Consider the following 17,731-nt stretch of genomic DNA (forward strand, 5'->3'; position numbering starts at 1 on the left):
CGAGCGTTGCCTTTTGGTGGCGAGAATCTCCTCCACCTTGTTGGCAAATTCCCTCTTCGTCGCTTTCATTTGCGGCATTTGTGCAAAGTGTAGGCGGCCCTCCTCTACGTTCTGCTCGGCCCAGCCTAGCTTGGACTTCTCCTCTTGGGAGATGTCTTCTCTGCCTTGGAGCGTGCTTCGGATCTTGAGCGCCGCCTTGTATTGGGCCTTAGCCTTCATCCCCTCCCTAGAACGCTTTGGCCCAGCTTGGAGTGAGTCCGTTTTGTGACAGTGGCATTGCAACTGACATGACCTGCTCCCGCCATATCAGAGGTGTGACCGCTGGCGACACGCAGAGAGGATTGCTCCTCCCCGTGCCCGCCGGTGGTAGCAGTCACGCTTTCCACCGACGTTTGGGTTGACATCCCAACTCGTGTTTGACCGTCTGTCCGCTCCATATTAGGCCCGAAGGTCCATACGTAGTTGATGTTTTTCGGGGGAACCACCCCCTAGCGTTTTATGCCTACCCGCCAGGCACCTCCCGCCATGCCCATGGTTTAGTTCCCCCGATTTTTGGTCGGGAGGACCATGACCCGGCCTTGGCTAGACACTGCATTACCCCGGACAGGGCAAGCGACAGTGCATCACCCGATCCGGAATAATGCAGTGCCCATTGACCGGCCGGCACCCTCGGGGCGGGTTCAGCTGGAGGATTTTCGCCGGCCTTATGACTGCCAATTGTTTATAATTTTAAAGATTACAGTTTTGGCAAGCATTTAAATCAAAAATGAAAGTTGTGAGCACCCTTAATTTAATTCTAAGCTTAAATTTGTGCTGGCTGTGCATTTTTAGTGTGGTCAAAATAATAAGTACACTGGAGGTATTTATGAATTTTTAAGGATTTGATTGGGATTTGGTCAAAGGATTGTTGGTTTTTATTGACTCCTTGCATATTGAAGTACATGAGAGTTAAAAAAATTTCCCTAAATGGGCCGAAAAAGCTTGTTCTCCTGAATAATTTCAAAAATAAGGAAAAAGTCTTTGCTCGCTCGGTATATTTTGCCTTAAATTTAAGATTTGTTACTGAAAATCGAAGAAGGAAGAAGAAATCTTCACAAACAACGGACACCCGCATCGCCAGTCTAGCAAAAAATTATTCGTTCATGTCTTACAAAGCCATTTCCGCTCAAATTGGAAATGAAATATCATCTCAGACCATTCCTCGTAGACGTCAATATTCAGACTTATCAGAACGCATAGCCCTAAAAGGTTCCTTACTCCGAGAAAAAAATTTGAAGAATGTTTAACCACCGAGGGTGCTGCCTTATGGTCTAAGGCTGTTTTTTTTTTTTTTTTTGCATGTCGTTGAGCCGATACATTGTAAAACTGATCCTATGATTAAATTCATGTATAAAAACATATTAACTGACATTATGCAACCATATGCTAAGGAAAATATATCCTTGAGGTGGGCCTTTCAACAGGACAACGACTCATAACACACCGCAAGGCTGGTCAAGGCTTGGTTTACGGAGGGCAAGGTAAACGTTTTGAATTGTATATACATTTCGAAACTTCGAAGAATTGTGGGAAAATTATTGCTGGTATGCAAAAAATAATCGCCAAAGTTAAAGAAAATAAGGGTGGCTATATCAGATACTATCGTAGGACTACTAATAATAAGAAAAAAGTGGAAAAGTTTGATATGCTTTGAGTTTTTGGCTTTGTAGAATTGCTGTACTTATAATTTTGACCGCCCCTTGTTTATGGTTTTTAAATCAAATTCATCAGAAACTATATATTTGCAGCGAAAATTGCTTATGTTACATTTTTTTATTTTGTACTGTAAGTTAGTAATCTAAAAGTTAAGTGGATTTTTTCTTTATGTTTTTTAAAAAAGTTTTACGAGTCGTGAAAGAAAGCTCATTGGCCTGCATCTTTTCAGCCAAAGTTTTTGTAGGTGGAAGACAAGTCGAATCATTGAGACAGGCTCCGGTTTTAACTTTCATACAAAATTTGCGTATTACTTTGAAAACGACACTTTCATAAAACTGTAACTAAAACTAAAATGAAAAATAAACGAGAAGGAACGTGCGAGTCGCTTCTGGGGACGCGACTCTACTTTTACCCGTACTCAGTCAGTATATACATATTTAAGCATGATTTTTTAGAATATTAAAAATAAAAAAAATTTTACATTTTTTTGCTACATCTGTTATCTAAATCTACATCTTCAATGTATATTTTACATCTAACATGCAGATTCTATATGTACCATTTAGATTCTACATCTCCTCCGCTAGAGAGCGCTCGCGTAAATAACGAGTGTGTGACGAGAAAGGCGGGGGGAATCAACTGAAAATGAATTTCTTCATTCTGGTTTTAATTATGATCCGATCTGATTCAGATTCAAGAATCTGGTAGATATGGTCATTCTTTACGATACTGCGTTTTTAGTTTTATCGAATCTTTAAAATTATGCTTGCCACAGATTTTCGTCCTTTGTGGGGGCGGAAGGAGGCGGGGCGAAATTTAGAAATACTCTTGTAGCAGTGTGATATCGCATGAGTCTGGAAACTAATTTTGGTTTATCTAGCTCTTATAGTCTCTGAGATCTAGGAGCTCATCAAGACGGACAGACGGACGGACGGACGGACGGACTGACGGACATGGCTATATCGTCTCGGCTTTTGATGCTGAGCAAGAATATATATAATTTATGGGGTCGGAAACGTTTCCTTCTCTGCGTTGCACACATCCACTTTTACTACAAATACTATACACCTCTTAACTCTTTTTTGAGTACGGGTATAAAAAGGAAAAAATAGATTGCCTGTTGATGCATTGACACCATTACCAGCCAAATGAGTTGTGCCCTTTAATAACACTACTCGACAAAATCGAACTTTTTTTTCCTCAAGGATCCAAACCGACTTTTTCTGATAGATATGGGGCTTTAAAATTTTTTAAAGAATTATGGTTTTTTTTCTATGGCAGAACTTTTTTTTGAAGAATTTTTGAAGTCTGGTATTTTTTTTAAAGCTTTTTTCAGAGGTAGCGCTTGTTTTTTTCACATAGCTCTAGTATCTTACGTCTGGTTGTAAAAAACTTTGCTATTTTGAAAAGATAATTAAAACAGCTAGAAGTTAAGCCCAAACACTTTGTGATTACAGCCTACCGTCTGGGAAATATAAAGCATTGAAATGCAAAAATTATGATTTTTGTGCGGTATTTTTAACGAAATTTTGACTTTAAAAACTCAGGAAAAGTCGAAAAAAAATTATATCTTGTGTCCTATATTTTTTTGTGTATAGGTGCGTTAATTTGGCGTCGTTTAAGGTATCGCTCATTAAAATCTATGGAGAGACTTTGGAGCTAAAATTCGTTAACCAAACCTAAAAAATGGAAAAAATGAACAAAAAATACAAAAAAATATTTATGAATTTTTAAGGATTTGATTGGGATTTGGTCAAAGGATTGTTGGTTTTTATTGACTCCTTGCATATTGAAGTACATGAGAGTTAAAAAAATTTCCCTAAATGGGCCGAAAAAGCTTGTTTCCTGAATTTTCAAAAATAAGGAAAAAGTCTTTGCTCGCTCGGTATATTTTGCCTTAAATTTAAGATTTGTTACTGAAAATCGAAGAAGGAAGAAGAAATCTTCACAAACAACGGACACCCGCATCGCCAGTCTAGCAAAAAATTATTCGTTCATGTCTTACAAAGCCATTTCCGCTCAAATTGGAAATGAAATATCATCTCAGACCATTCCTCGTAGACGTCAATATTCAGACTTATCAGAACGCATAGCCCTAAAAGGTTCCTTACTCCGAGAAAAAAATTTGAAGAATGTTTAACCACCGAGGGTGCTGCCTTATGGTCTAAGGCTGTTTTTTTTTTTTTTGCATGTCGTTGAGCCGATACATTGTAAAACTGATCCTATGGTTAAATTCATGTATAAAAACATATTAACTGACATTATGCAACCATATGCTAAGGAAAATATATCCTTGAGGTGGGCCTTTCAACAGGACAACGACTCATAACACACCGCAAGGCTGGTCAAGGCTTGGTTTACGGAGGGCAAGGTAAACGTTTTGAATTGTATATACATTTCAAAACTTCGAAGAATTGTGGGAAAATTATTGCTGGTATGCAAAAAATAATCGCCAAAGTTAAAGAAAATAAGGGTGGCTATATCAGATACTATCGTAGGACTACTAATAATAAGAAAAAAGTGGAAAAGTTTGATATGCTTTGAGTTTTTGGCTTTGTAGAATTGCTGTACTTATAATTTTGACCGCCCCTTGTTTATGGTTTTTAAATCAAATTCATCAGAAACTATATATTTGAAGCGAAAATTGCTTATGTTACATTTTTTTATTTTGTACTGTAAGTTAGTAATCTAAAAGTTAAGTGGATTTTTTCTTTATGTTTTTTAAAAAAGTTTTACGAGTCGTGAAAGAAAGCTCATTGGCCTGCATCTGTTCAGCCAAAGTTTTTGTAGGTGGACGACAAGTCGAATCATTGAGACAGGCTCCGGTTTTAACTTTCATACAAAATTTGCGTATTACTTTGAAAACGACACTTTCATAAAACTGTAACTAAAACTAAAATGAAAAATAAACGAGAAGGAACGTGCGAGTCGCTTCTGGGGACGCGACTCTACTTTTACCCGTACTCAGTCAGTATATACATATTTAAGCATGATTTTTTAGAATATTAAAAATAAAAAAAATTTTACATTTTTTTGCTACATCTGTTATCTAAATCTACATCTTCAATGTATATTTTACATCTAACATGCAGATTCTATATGTACCATTTAGATTCTACATCTCCTCCGCTAGAGAGCGCTCGCGTAAATAACGAGTGTGTGACGAGAAAGGCGGGGGGAATCAACTGAAAATGAATTTCTTCATTCTGGTTTTAATTATGATCCGATCTGATTCAGATTCAAGAATCTGGTAGATATGGTCATTCTTTACGATACTGCGTTTTTAGTTTTATCGAATCTTTAAAATTATGCTTGCCACAGATTTTCGTCCTTTGTGGGGGCGGAAGGAGGCGGGGCGAAATTTAGAAATACTCTTGTAGCAGTGTGATATCGCATGAGTCTGGAAACTAATTTTGGTTTATCTAGCTCTTATAGTCTCTGAGATCTAGGAGCTCATCAAGACGGACAGACGGACGGACGGACTGACGGACATGGCTATATCGTCTCGGCTTTTGATGCTGAGCAAGAATATATATAATTTATGGGGTCGGAAACGTTTCCTTCTCTGCGTTGCACACATCCACTTTTACTACAAATACTATACACCTCTTAACTCTTTTTTGAGTACGGGTATAAAAAGGAAAAAATAGATTGCCTGTTGATGCATTGACACCATTACCAGCCAAATGAGTTGTGCCCTTTAATAACACTACTCGACAAAATCGAACTTTTTTTTTCCTCAAGGATCCAAACCGACTTTTTCTGATAGATATGGGGCTTTAAAATTTTTTAAAGAATTATGGTTTTTTTTCTATGGCAGAACTTTTTTTTGAAGAATTTTTGAAGTCTGGTATTTTTTTTTAAAGCTTTTTTCAGAGGTAGCGCTTGTTTTTTTCACATAGCTCTAGTATCTTACGTCTGGTTGTAAAAAACTTTGCTATTTTGAAAAGATAATTAAAACAGCTAGAAGTTAAGCCCAAACACTTTGTGATTACAGCCTACCGTCTGGGAAATATAAAGCATTGAAATGCAAAAATGATGATTTTTGTGCGGTATTTTTAACGAAATTTTGACTTTAAAAACTCAGGAAAAGTCGAAAAAAAATTATATCTTGTGTCCTATATTTTTTTGTGTATAGGTGCGTTAATTTGGCGTCGTTTAAGGTATCGCTCATTAAAATCTATGGAGAGACTTTGGAGCTAAAATTCGTTAACCAAACCTAAAAAATGGAAAAAATGAACAAAAAATACCTTTTTGAAGGCGGCGGGCCCAACTGCCAATTGGGAAAAAAGCAATCGAAAAAGGGTTGTACATTTGGTACCTGATCGCGATCCCAATTCCCAATGGGCAGTTGAGCTCGCAACCATCGAAAAGGTATTTTTTGTTAATTTTTTCCATATTTTAGGTTTAGTTAACGAATTTTAGCTCCAAAGTCTCTCCATAGATTTTAATGAGCGATACCTGGAACGACGCCAAATTAATGCACCTATACACAAAAAAATAGAGGACACAGGATATAATTTTTTTTCGACTTTTCCTGAGTTTTTAAAGTCAAAATAAATAAATAAATAAAATTTCGTAAAAAATACCGTACAAAAATCATCATTTTTGCATTTCAATGCTTTATATTTCCCAGACGGTAGGCTGTAATCACAAAGTGTTTGGGCTTAACTTCTAGCTGTTTTAATTATCTTTTCAAAATAGCAAAGTTCTTTACAACCAGACGTAAGATACTAGAGCTATGTGAAAAAAACAAGCGCTACCTCTGAAAAAAGCTTTAAAAAAAAATACCAGTTTTCAAAAATTCTTCAAAAAAAAGTTCTGCCATAGAAAAAACACAAAATATTATCAAACCATTTCTAAGCCCCAAATCTTTAAGAAAAAGTTCGTTTTGTTCCTTGAGGAAAAATCGTGTTGACTAGTGTAATCAAGGCAACATAAAAAAGTTCAAGTCGAGATTAGTCGCCAAGGGCTGTAGCCAGAAGTATGGGATAAATTACGTAGAAACTTTCTCACCAGTAATACGATACGAAAATATTAGACTTTTGTTAGCCATTGCTGCGGAAAAGGATTTGTATCTCCATCAGGTAGATGTTTCGAATGCCTATTTAAATAGTAAATTAGATGAAACAGTATACATGAGTCAACCAGAATATTTTGTTAGTAAAAATCATCCACAACGCGTTTTAAAATTACAAAAAGCTTTATATGGACTAAAGCAATCTGGTAGGGCTTGGAATAGTACACTAGATGAGGTATTAAAAAGTCTTGGATTCAAAGCTACTAACAATGAACCATGTTTATATAAAAAGATTAGTGAGAATTCATATAGTTTAATAGCGGTATATGTAGATGACCTCATAATAGCCTGTTCAAGGAAAAATAATATTGTTTATTTGGTAGCACAGCTAAAAAATACATAAATGATTGTTTAGAAATAAATAACTTTCTAGGGATAGAAATACAACGTCAAGAAGAAGTAGGACCGATTTCCATTTGCCAGAAACAATTCATAAAATGTCTGCTGGAAAAGTATAAAATGAATATATGTAGATCATTATCAACGCCATTGGATCCCGGCTTTCAAATTAGCTGCAATGATGACAAATGCGCCAAGGTGAACGTGACTGATTGGCTGCCATCCTTTAACAGACCCAGTTAAAATTAATGGTGACAATTTAAGTGCACAACAGATAGCAACAAATCCAGTGCACCATAAGAGAACCAATCATATAGACATAAGGCACCATCACATCAGAGAAGTTATTTAAAAAAATGTAATTTCAATTAACTATGTACCAACTAATGAAAATGTAGCTGACATATTTACGAAGAACTTGCAAAAAGAAAAGCACCATAAGTTTATAAAATACCTTGGAATGTATAATTAAGAAGAAATGTAAATGTTAAATTTAACTTGAGAAGAAGTGTTGAAGTTATTCAAGTTAAACTACGATTTATCATACTCGATATATTATGTTCATTTAGAAGTTTAAAGAGTTCCATCTCTATCGTATCTTCTTTTGTATTACTCTTTTCACTTTATCACTCACTCTTAATAAAACGTTCGTCGTGTTCACATCGTTCGTCGTGTGTTCTCATTTTACAATTTCACTGTGCAGGCAATTTCTCGCTAACACAAATGGCTTCAGTTTTTTTCGAAATTTTTTAAATTTGAATGTATCTATGCAATTAATATATTTCCCGACTGACTTAGATGTTTTTGAATTCTCGCCATCGGCTTAAAGTTAAGTAACAAGAGTGTCCACATTTCAATGTCCGCTACTGTAAAACCTAAATAAAAAATTACTTAGCGCAACAAACAATTAGTAAGTTCGTGCGAACAGCTGTCGCAGCCCGATTTTGTTGTGGCAGCAACGCATTGGTATAACGGCAGTAAATTTTGCGCTTAACATTACAGGAGTAAACAAATCGACTTTTGGGTATTCCAGAGCGCCTGAAAACGAAAATTATGATTTTTGGCTGAATATTAAAACACAAAGTGAATGTGATAACCGAAGCCAGTCGGATTAAAAAATTCTAACAATGCTTTTGTACAGGAATTGGCAAATATTGATATAACCGTCCTACAAAACATAATAAACTCAATGCCCCGAAAGTTAAAGCTGGTAGAGCCATAAAAGGGAAACACTTTATCCTACTAAGAATATAAAATGTATTTGAAAAGCAAACAAAATATTTAAAATCTATTTTTATACACGGTACTCGAACCGTTTAGGGATATATTAGTTTTGTGTTCGAAGTGGATGTGTGTAACGCACAGAATGCAACCTTTCCGAAACCATAAAGTATATACATATACTCTTGATCAGCATCAATCGCCGAGTCGATATAGCTTTGTCCGTCCGTCCGTCCATTTTCGATTTTAGCTCCAAAGTTTCTCCATAGATTTTAATGAGCAATACTTTAAACCAGTGATGGGCACGAAAACTAAAGGAAAGAGCCAGACAGAAAAAACAAAACAACCCCCGTCGCGACGCGTTGCAGTCATGAGCCAGTCAGAATGGGCGAGCAAAGTGTTGTTGCTCTGATTTTCATGTGCGTAGCCCAAGACACATGATGTGTTGTTGCAATCTCGAGATCGCGCCTTCGAAGCATTTTTGCCGTCTCTTTGACGTCAAATTTCTGTGGCATTGTTTTTGTAAAAATTCACGGATCGCTGAACGCGAGCGATGACCGTCTGAGCCGACTTGCTGGCGCCTCCCGAAAAACATTTTGGAAAGAGCCGCGGGAGCTGAAAGAGCCACGGCGTGCCCATCTCTGCTTTAAACGATGCCTAATTAATGCACCTATACACAAAAAAATAGAGAACACAGGATATAATTTTTTTTTTCGACTTTTCCCGAGTTTTTAAAGTCAAAATTTCGTTAAAAATTCCGCAAAAAAATCATAGTTTTTACATTTCAATGCTTTATATTTCCCAGACGGTAAGCTGAAATCACAAAGTGTTTAGGCTCAACTTCTAGCTGTTTTAATTATCTTTTCAAAACAGCAAAGTTCTTTACAACCAGACGTAAGATACTAGAGTTAACTAAAAAAAAGAAGTGCTATCTCTGAAAAAAGCTTTCCAGATGTAAGCTACTTAAGTATGTAAAAAAAATCTATCGGAAAAAATTTGCTTGGTTTGATGATTAAAAGAAGAATCTAGTGAAATTATGTCAAGAGAAATAAACAGGTAACTTCAAATACTAAGTCATACAAAGAATTCATCATATATTTTATAAATTTAAAAAAAAAATGAAGATATACCAATTTTACTTGGATTTATTAAGTACTAAATTATTGCTGCATTACCGTTATTTATATTAAAATAGAAAAAATTAGATATGCACATATAATTATTTAGTATGAAGACTACTTTCAACTTTCCAGTCGGCCATGGAATTTTTGTTGTAAAATATGTATTGTTTCATGTGCAGTTTGGCATGGCGCACCGTTTTGTTGAAACTAGTAACCGTTCAGACCTTTCGGCTACAAGAAATGCCAATTTTCTAATGCCACACGACAAGTCCCAGAATAATTGTATTATAATTATTGTATTATATTATATTGGATGGTCGCCAGTGTGAAAAGGCTATTAGGCAATTACCGTTATGATCCCGGAACGCTATTAGGGCACATGTCATATTCGTTGACATCTGATCAGACGACTCCTGGCCTTTCATGTGTTCGGTTACTGAAGAATAGTAGCGTGTTGATGATTTCATGTTCATCGTAGCCACAAGAGCACCGTACGACTTGTTTTTGTTCTTTGACGAATGACACACATCAAACCCAACGGTCAGCTCACGCAGCTTCTTCAAATTTTGACAGGAATCAGCTTTTTGATCATAGCTCGCAGATAACTGACAACACTTTTTTCCATTGCGGTCTGGTCTCTGAAAAAACAGAATAAAACCACGGACACTCGCTCCCGCTCTGAGCAGAACACTTTTAGTGTCTTCGCTTGTGTTATCTGTTTCGTGTCTTCGGGTTGAGCCGAGACACGCTTGTGTCTCACAATAACAATTTAAAGAGGCACATTTCATCAAGCGCTCGCAAAAAAAGTTTCTGTAAATGAGCAGATAAAAAAAACGGTCTGTGGAAAGTGTTTTAGTTTTGTTCGTATTTATGCCCCAATAATTTCTGGAAAATCGATTATTCATATTATTGTGCTGGTAAATTTTTTATTAAAAAGAGTTTAGCTTAACCACTTATAAGGATATTAGATTTTCGTTGCCATAGGCGGCACCACACACTAACACGCATATAAACACAAAAGATACTTTTTTGTTCGCTCGTGGCGTCATTGCTCAGTGAAAAACAGTAACAAAACCGTATTGCGAAATCGAGTATTTGCTTGAGCGAAATGAGCAAAGACAGATCTGATCGTGTCTTTTTTGGCTCCATTCCCAATGTGTCCACTGTGTTTTTTTAGACACCCTGAAAGTGTTGACCGTTTTTTTGCGAGCTATGTTTTTGATAGAAAAAGTAATTCCATATTAAGAGGCTGAAAATTTAAAAAGTCTCGGACTTATTGAACATCTCTTGTATTTCAGAGTGTGTGCGAGCGACAAAGAGAATAAGTAACGGCTGCAGTAGAGAGAGGGGTGTGGTAAGCAACTGAAAATTAATTTCTTCATTCTGGCTATAATAATAATCCGATCTGTAGATTCGACGATCTGATAGATATGGTCATTGTCTACGATACTGCATTTTCCGTTTTCTTGTATGTATCTTCAAAATGATGGATGCCACATATTTTCGTCCTTTGTGGGGGCGGTAGGGGGCGGGGCGAAATTTTTTAAATATTTAAATAGACAAACATGGCTATATCGACTGAGCTTTTGATGCCCATCAAGAATATGCTTACTTTGTGAGGTCGGAAACGTTGCTTTCTGTACGTTCCACACATCCACTTTTACCGCAAATACAATAACTCTACCTTAACTCTTTGAGTACGGGTATAAAAAGCTGTGGCCCCTGCGGAAAGCCCTGGTGTAATGTAGTTATAAGACTACACACAAAACTGTATTGCGTGATATTATGTTTGTTTTCATAACGCTAATAACCAAATAATTCAATATGTTTTGTTTGTAATTGTAAAATTGCAGGATTACTTCATCAAATTTATGAGATGGATTTTAAAGTAACATTGGCTGCCACCGTATTCTTAGTAGTCGCTATAGTATATATATATATATCGCTATGATATTACTTTAGTAATAGCATCTTTATATATCGGGATTCAATGTGTATAATTTATATAATTGGGCTACCAAAATATATAATATATTTATTTTACAAAAAAAGAAATGTTATTACGTGATTTGATTAATGATTTGTTAATTAATTGTGAAGTCGCTTTATTTATACGTATTCCTTTTTGATAGTATTAATACTTTCATGTGTCCTCAAAGTTAAAGTCTTAGACAGATACTGAACTGCCGAGCGTTTTATGTCGGCTTTTACATACTTATAAGAAAACATTTATAAATAATATCAAATCAAAATAAAGTTTACTATGTTGGTCTTAGACTAGATTGATCATATCTCTAAGTTTAACATTTTGGAAATATTTAAATAAAGGCAAAAGGTATCCCTGTTTGACAACAGGGATCGTTCCCAATCCATTAAAAAGATATCAAAGTTAAAGACAAATTTATGTTTAGCACGTATGAACAAAAAACTCTATATCTCAGTGGGACAAAAAGGCGTGGAAGGAATTTAAATCCAATTAAATTTTTTTTAATATCTTCGCTCTTTTTTCATGTCTTACCAATATTTTAGTTAGTGTCCGAGGTAATAAAACCGCAACCCACGTGTTAGTATTCGCAGCAAATTTTGCGAACGTGTTATGTTTTCGCTGAAACCTTTAAGTAAATAACGTATTCAATCAAATAAAACATGTTTATTTAGAGCTTAAGAAAATATATGATATGATATATGATATAAGCCAAACCCATTTAGTCGCTTCGATCGCTCACACAACCGTTCACGCACTTCGCCTTATTAACACACCTTAATTTTGCATTGATACTGAAGTGGATGATTAGTACGAATTACATAGGCAACAAAAAAAATTGATAACATCGAGGCCATTGATACTGTCATCGTCTAATTCAGTGGTCGGCACACACACATTCATATGGTTTGCAATGCGTTTGTGTGCGTAGACAGCGGAACATTTTATTGGGTCAACTACGTGTACGTGATCGGCAGCTCATCAGCAGCTCCTTTTCGTATACCCATTAGATTGGGCTGTGCCGAGCCCTGGTGTAATGTTAATAGAAGCATCTATTAGTACAGCAGTGATATTCCGCCCTATATTTTATTTTATTGAACCTCATCTTTCTCTAACACACAGACACACACGCCCCTCATTAAACCTCTACTTTAAAAGTTCAGGAGTATTAGATTTGTGATGGAAGTATATGTGTGTAAGAAAAGAAAACAGCAAGAAAACAGAGAAGAAAACGTTTCCGTTTCCCCATATTCTTGATAAGCATCAATAGCTGAGTCGACGTAGCTATTTCTGTCTATCCGTCCGTCTTGATTGTCGCCAAGGTCTCAGGAACTATAAAAGCTAAAGCAACCAAATTTTGTTTCCAGACTCATGTGATATCACACTGTTCCAAGTGTATTTAAAAATTTCGCCCGCCTCTTCCGCCTCCACAAAGAACGAAAATCTGTGGCATCCACAATTTTGAAGATACGAAAAAACAAAAAACGCAGTATCGTAGGATATAACCCTAACTATCATATTGCCGAATCTGATTCAGATTTGATCATTATTATAGCCAGAATAAAGCGATTAATTTTCAGTAGCTTACCCACTCCCTTCTAGCGCTACTCATTCTCCCGCTTGTTCACACACTCTGCCTTGTGCAGTGTGCGCCCTCTGGCAGAGGTGTAATAAGAGAGATGTAGATATAGTGTCACAATGTTGTTTTGCTTCCTTCTCTGGGTATCAGCTTTGATAGCTCTTTTGCCACCCACCCCGTATTCGGGACCCCTTGCCGATAAAAGCGTCTCTCGGATAGAGTGTACGGTTTCCATAGCTGATACTTTCTAGCCAAAATCCCGGTATCGTACTCTTATTCCATGTAATAAGAAAAAAAGAAGAATTGTAAGGATGTGCAATGTAATTCGTAAATGTCAATGTCGCAATGTCATTCGTAAAACGTGAAAGGTAATGCGACGCAGGCGGGAATTTTTTTTTGTATTATGAACGACGAGGAGGATAAAAGGTGAATTTAGCTGTGAAAACCGCGAAACAGACATTTTACAACCCGAGCATCTTTCGACGAAACTTTGAAATTCAATTAAAAAAGAACCATATCCGACCGCCAAATAATTTCTGCACCTAAATTCAAACTTTGATATGCAATCACATTTAAAATTTTTGTACAAATGCTCAACAATTTTTAATAGGTTTAAAAGATAACTATTATAGTGTCCCAGTATTTATTTCGACCAGGTATAGTTTAAGGGGTCAAGGATTTTTCGTTTTTTACTGCACACTGCAAAGACTTACACTTCTTAGAAGGGATCAATATTTTGAGCCCCTAGGATAGTTATTTTATTTTTACATACGATTTATATTTAAGTTATCCATACATTTTATTATATGTTCATATTTTGGTTTGTAATTTATTTAACTGTAGGTTTCGAACGATAGTTGTGATGAACTCAATCTCAGACTTTAATATCTCTACGAGAAGATGAAACTAATGCTTAAGATCACAACCGATTCAAATATTTTTTAAATTCTCATAAAGAACGTCGTAATAAGATGATGGTAAGGATATAAAGGTAAATGCGAAAAAAAATAATATAAATTCCATTGTTTATTTTTAAGGCATATCAAAAACACACCATTAATCCTGGCTTTCCTTTAAAACAAATACCGTTTGGACCGTAATAAATTTAAGCCAATTTTTAAATTTAGTGTTAAGGCTTAAAAAAAGGTAGCCGATGTGTTCGGCCTCTAAGAAATTTATATATTATGTAAGATAAATAGAAAACGCCAAGTAAGAGTGAATTATTAAAATTATATGTTATATTGCTATATTTATTACAACTAAGTGTTGTATTTGTATTTATTATATCTTAGTTATGGGGAAAAACTGAGGTTAGGTTAAATTAAGTCGCCTGCCAGGTTCACTGGTAACGAAATTGGAGAAGTATTGTGTGTTATTAGAACGGAATAGGACGGCTACGAAGTTTAGGCTGCTGCCTTCATTATCGTTCCGCCTCCCCAACCTGAAAAGATAATCCGCTCGGCCCGCTTCTTAGCACAATTAAATAAGCTCCGTTGTGATACCGTTAGATCTACGTAATCGTTTTCCTTTTTAAAGAATTATGTTTATTTTCTGTCAACTTTTTTTTAAGAATTTATGGTCTTGTGTTTTTATACCCGTACTCAAAAAAGAGTTAAGGGGTATATTAGATTTGTGGTAAAAGTGGATGTGTGCAACGCAGAGAAGGAAACGTTTCCGACCCCATTAAGTATATACATATATTCTTGATCAGCATCAATAGCCGAGTCGATATAGCCATGCTCGTCTGTCCGTCCGTCCGTCTTGATGAGCGCCTAGATCTGAGAGACTATAAGACCTAGAGAAACCAAATTTGGTTTCCAGACTCATGTGATATCACACTGCTACAAGTGTATTTCAAAATTTTGCCCCGCCCCCTTCCGCCACCACAAAGGACGAAAATCTGTGGCAGGCACATTTTTAAAGATACGATAAAACTAAAAACGCAGTATCGTATAGAATGCCCATATTGCCGACTCTGAACTAGATCGGATCATAATTATAGCCAAAATGAAGAAATTTTCTGTTGGTTCCCTCTCCTTCTCCAGCGCTGCTGACGCTACTGATTCTCTTTCTTGCTCGCACACTCTGCCGCGTTCAGTGCGCGAGCAACCCCTAGCGGAGGAGATGAGAATCTAAATGGTACATGTACAATCTACATGTTAGATGTAGAATATACATTGTAGATGTAGATGTAGATAACATATGTAGCAAAAAAATTTAAAATGTAAAATTTTTTTTTTTAATTTTTCAATTCTAAAAAATCATAAGCTCAAAAATGTACATATATACTGACTGAGTACGGGTATAAGTAGAGTCGCGTCCCCAGAAGCGACTCACACGTTCCTTCTCGTTTTAAAGCTTTTTTCTTTCATTTGAAAACCTAAGAAATTCAGCTATACAAACCCAAGCACTTTGTGATCCCAGCTTGCCGTTTGGGAAATATTAAGGCTTCAAATGCAAAAATTCTGATTTTGTGCGGTATTTTTACGAAATTTTGACTTTAAAAACTCAGGAAATTTAATTTTTAATTTAAGGTGAAAATATGTATATTATTTTTGTCCGAGAGTATTCCCAAAACATTCTCGATTGGGTTTAAAACGGGACAACATGCAGGCCAAGATAAATTTTTCGTTCCTCAAAGAACTGCTTTGTCGCTTTGGATACGTGGATTGATTGCTCAATACTACGGGGGCTGAACTTAAGAGACAGTTTAGCCGTTATATTCCATCAACTACTCGTCGCTGTATTTGAAGCCAAATTCTTTATTTTTTGTTTTGTTTTTAAACATTTTTTGAACAGTATTCTAATTTCCCCAATATTGGATATTTCGCAAATACTTTTGTGCGCAGATTAAGGATAATATTGGCATATTCTCCGACAACTTTACTCCATTCGCCTTTTTCATAAAATTATGACTGTATAACTGACCTTAATTTACGAAAAACTTTAATAAACAGATAATTAGCTCAACTTTCTTGATGCTGTACCAATAATAATTTCCTACTTGGAAAAAACACATTTCACTTAGAAAATTCGGTAAATGTTCGATTTATAAAGAATTTACGTGCAGAAATTATTTAGCGATCGGTCGTTTTGTTTTAAATTAAATTTCAAAGCTTGATTTTTGCCCATACAAAATGTAAACATAATCAGATGTGCTTTTGAAAAAAATGTAAAAGTTTGCACACTTTTTTATATGAGTTTTGACATTTAAGTCTAAGTTTCGTCAAAAGATGTTTATTTTTATATTATGGAAAGTGGCACGCGTTGTAAAATGTCTGTTTCGCGGGTTTTATCGGTAAATTCAGCCGAAATTTCTAAATTTTTGATCGAACTACAGCTTTAGAATAGAATAGTAGAATAGTTTTTCTAAATTTAATAAACAACGAAAACTGAGTTTGGTGGCTACATATTAGTATATGTATATTACTACGAAATTAGGGTTAAATAAAAGAGACGTGCGCTCGATGTCAAGGTTCTTTTTCGACCTATTTTTCTCTATGTTATAATATCTTATTAAGCCAAGAGCGAGAGAGAGCTTTATCGCTGCCAAAACATTCGCCTGGCTAACGAGACAAGCCGCCATGGCCTTAAGCAAGTCAGCAGGTTCCCGGGCTAGCGGGCGCGAGTTGAGCACATACTCGATTCCGACCATCACGGTCTCCAGCTCCTCGGCGGTGAGGAGACGCTTCCGACCGACCTCAGCAGGAGGTTTTTGTCCGACTTCACTCCGGCATCCCAGAGTCCGCCCATGTGCGGTGGTCGAGGCTGAAGGAAGGGAAACTCGCACCCGATTTTGCCGCAAACTCGCGGATGGCGTCCGATTTTGCCCCGATCCTCGTCCGACAAAATTTGTCGCGTTGTCGCAGTTCACTCTTGTTGGACATCATCGACGACCAACGAACCTTTGAAAAGCTAAAAAGGAGTAAGTAGTCAGATCGGAGACAATTTATAGATTAACCGCTTTGGACGCAAAACAGACAAATAACAGACAAACAAATTTGGCAATTGGCATTTAAAGCAGCGAATACACGACCTGACTATCGCCGGCAAACCTCCTGTCCTCCTATCCAAACACGCTGCCTAAAGATGCTCTCAAGTGTTCGTGGGCCGGCATGAAAATTCGTTTGATGCAGTTAGCGAACATACATTATTGGTCTGCACAAACTGCGAGGGTTTTGTCAACAGCGGAAACTTGGCATTGTATGACATAGGAGCGTTAAGTAGACGCCCCCCAACTCGCAACAACGAAAAAGAGTACCAAGTTTCCATTTCTTCATTGATAAAGAGATTTAAACTCTGAAGACTGGGGTCTAATATGGTGCTTTTACGAACCCTTTCAATATCTTCTTAATGCTCGTTTTTATGGATCAACTCGACAATATTTTTTAACAGATAAAACATTCCCAGAATGTGAAAGTATGTGTACGGTTTCCATAGCTTATACTTTCTAGCCAAAATCCCGGTATCGTACTCTTATTCCATGTTATAAGAAAAAAAAGAAGAATTGTAAGGATGTGCAATGTAATTCGTAAATGTCAATGTCGCAATGTCATTCGTAAAACGTGAAAGGTAATGCGACGCAGGCGGGAATTTTTTTTTTTATTATGAACGACGGGGAGGATAAAAGGTGAATTTAGCTGTGAAAACCGCGAAACAGACATTTTACAACCCGAGCATCTTTCGACGAAACTTTGAAATTCAATTAAAAA

At 36.3% G+C, this 17,731-nt stretch overlaps 1 protein-coding gene across 24 annotated transcripts in view; it reads left to right on the plus strand.

Moving 5' to 3' along the window:
• LOC111077395 (tubulin polyglutamylase TTLL4) overlaps window positions 1–17,731 on the plus strand; it is a 75,414-nt gene that overhangs the window by 14,508 nt on the left and 43,175 nt on the right. The window contains exons 11-12 of one of the 24 annotated variants that reach the window (XR_005968493.1): window positions 13,863–13,996; window positions 14,057–14,228. The exons of 18 other annotated variants lie outside the window; for them this stretch is intronic. Coding sequence is in view for 2 of the 6 variants with exons in the window: in XM_041595918.1 (XP_041451852.1) it covers window positions 11,310–11,348 (39 nt within the window). In the remaining 4 variants the exon portion in view is untranslated. Of the gene's footprint in view, window positions 1–10,754; window positions 10,797–11,309; window positions 11,364–13,862; window positions 14,011–14,056; window positions 14,229–17,731 lie in introns of those variants that run through there. 5 more of the 24 variants (XR_005968494.1, XR_005968495.1, XR_005968496.1 and 2 more) reach the window with 5 other exon arrangements.

This window comes from Drosophila obscura, unplaced genomic scaffold (assembly GCF_018151105.1).
Source record: "Drosophila obscura isolate BZ-5 IFL unplaced genomic scaffold, ASM1815110v1 contig_9, whole genome shotgun sequence".
In the NCBI taxonomy this organism is placed as follows: domain Eukaryota; kingdom Metazoa; phylum Arthropoda; class Insecta; order Diptera; family Drosophilidae; genus Drosophila; species Drosophila obscura.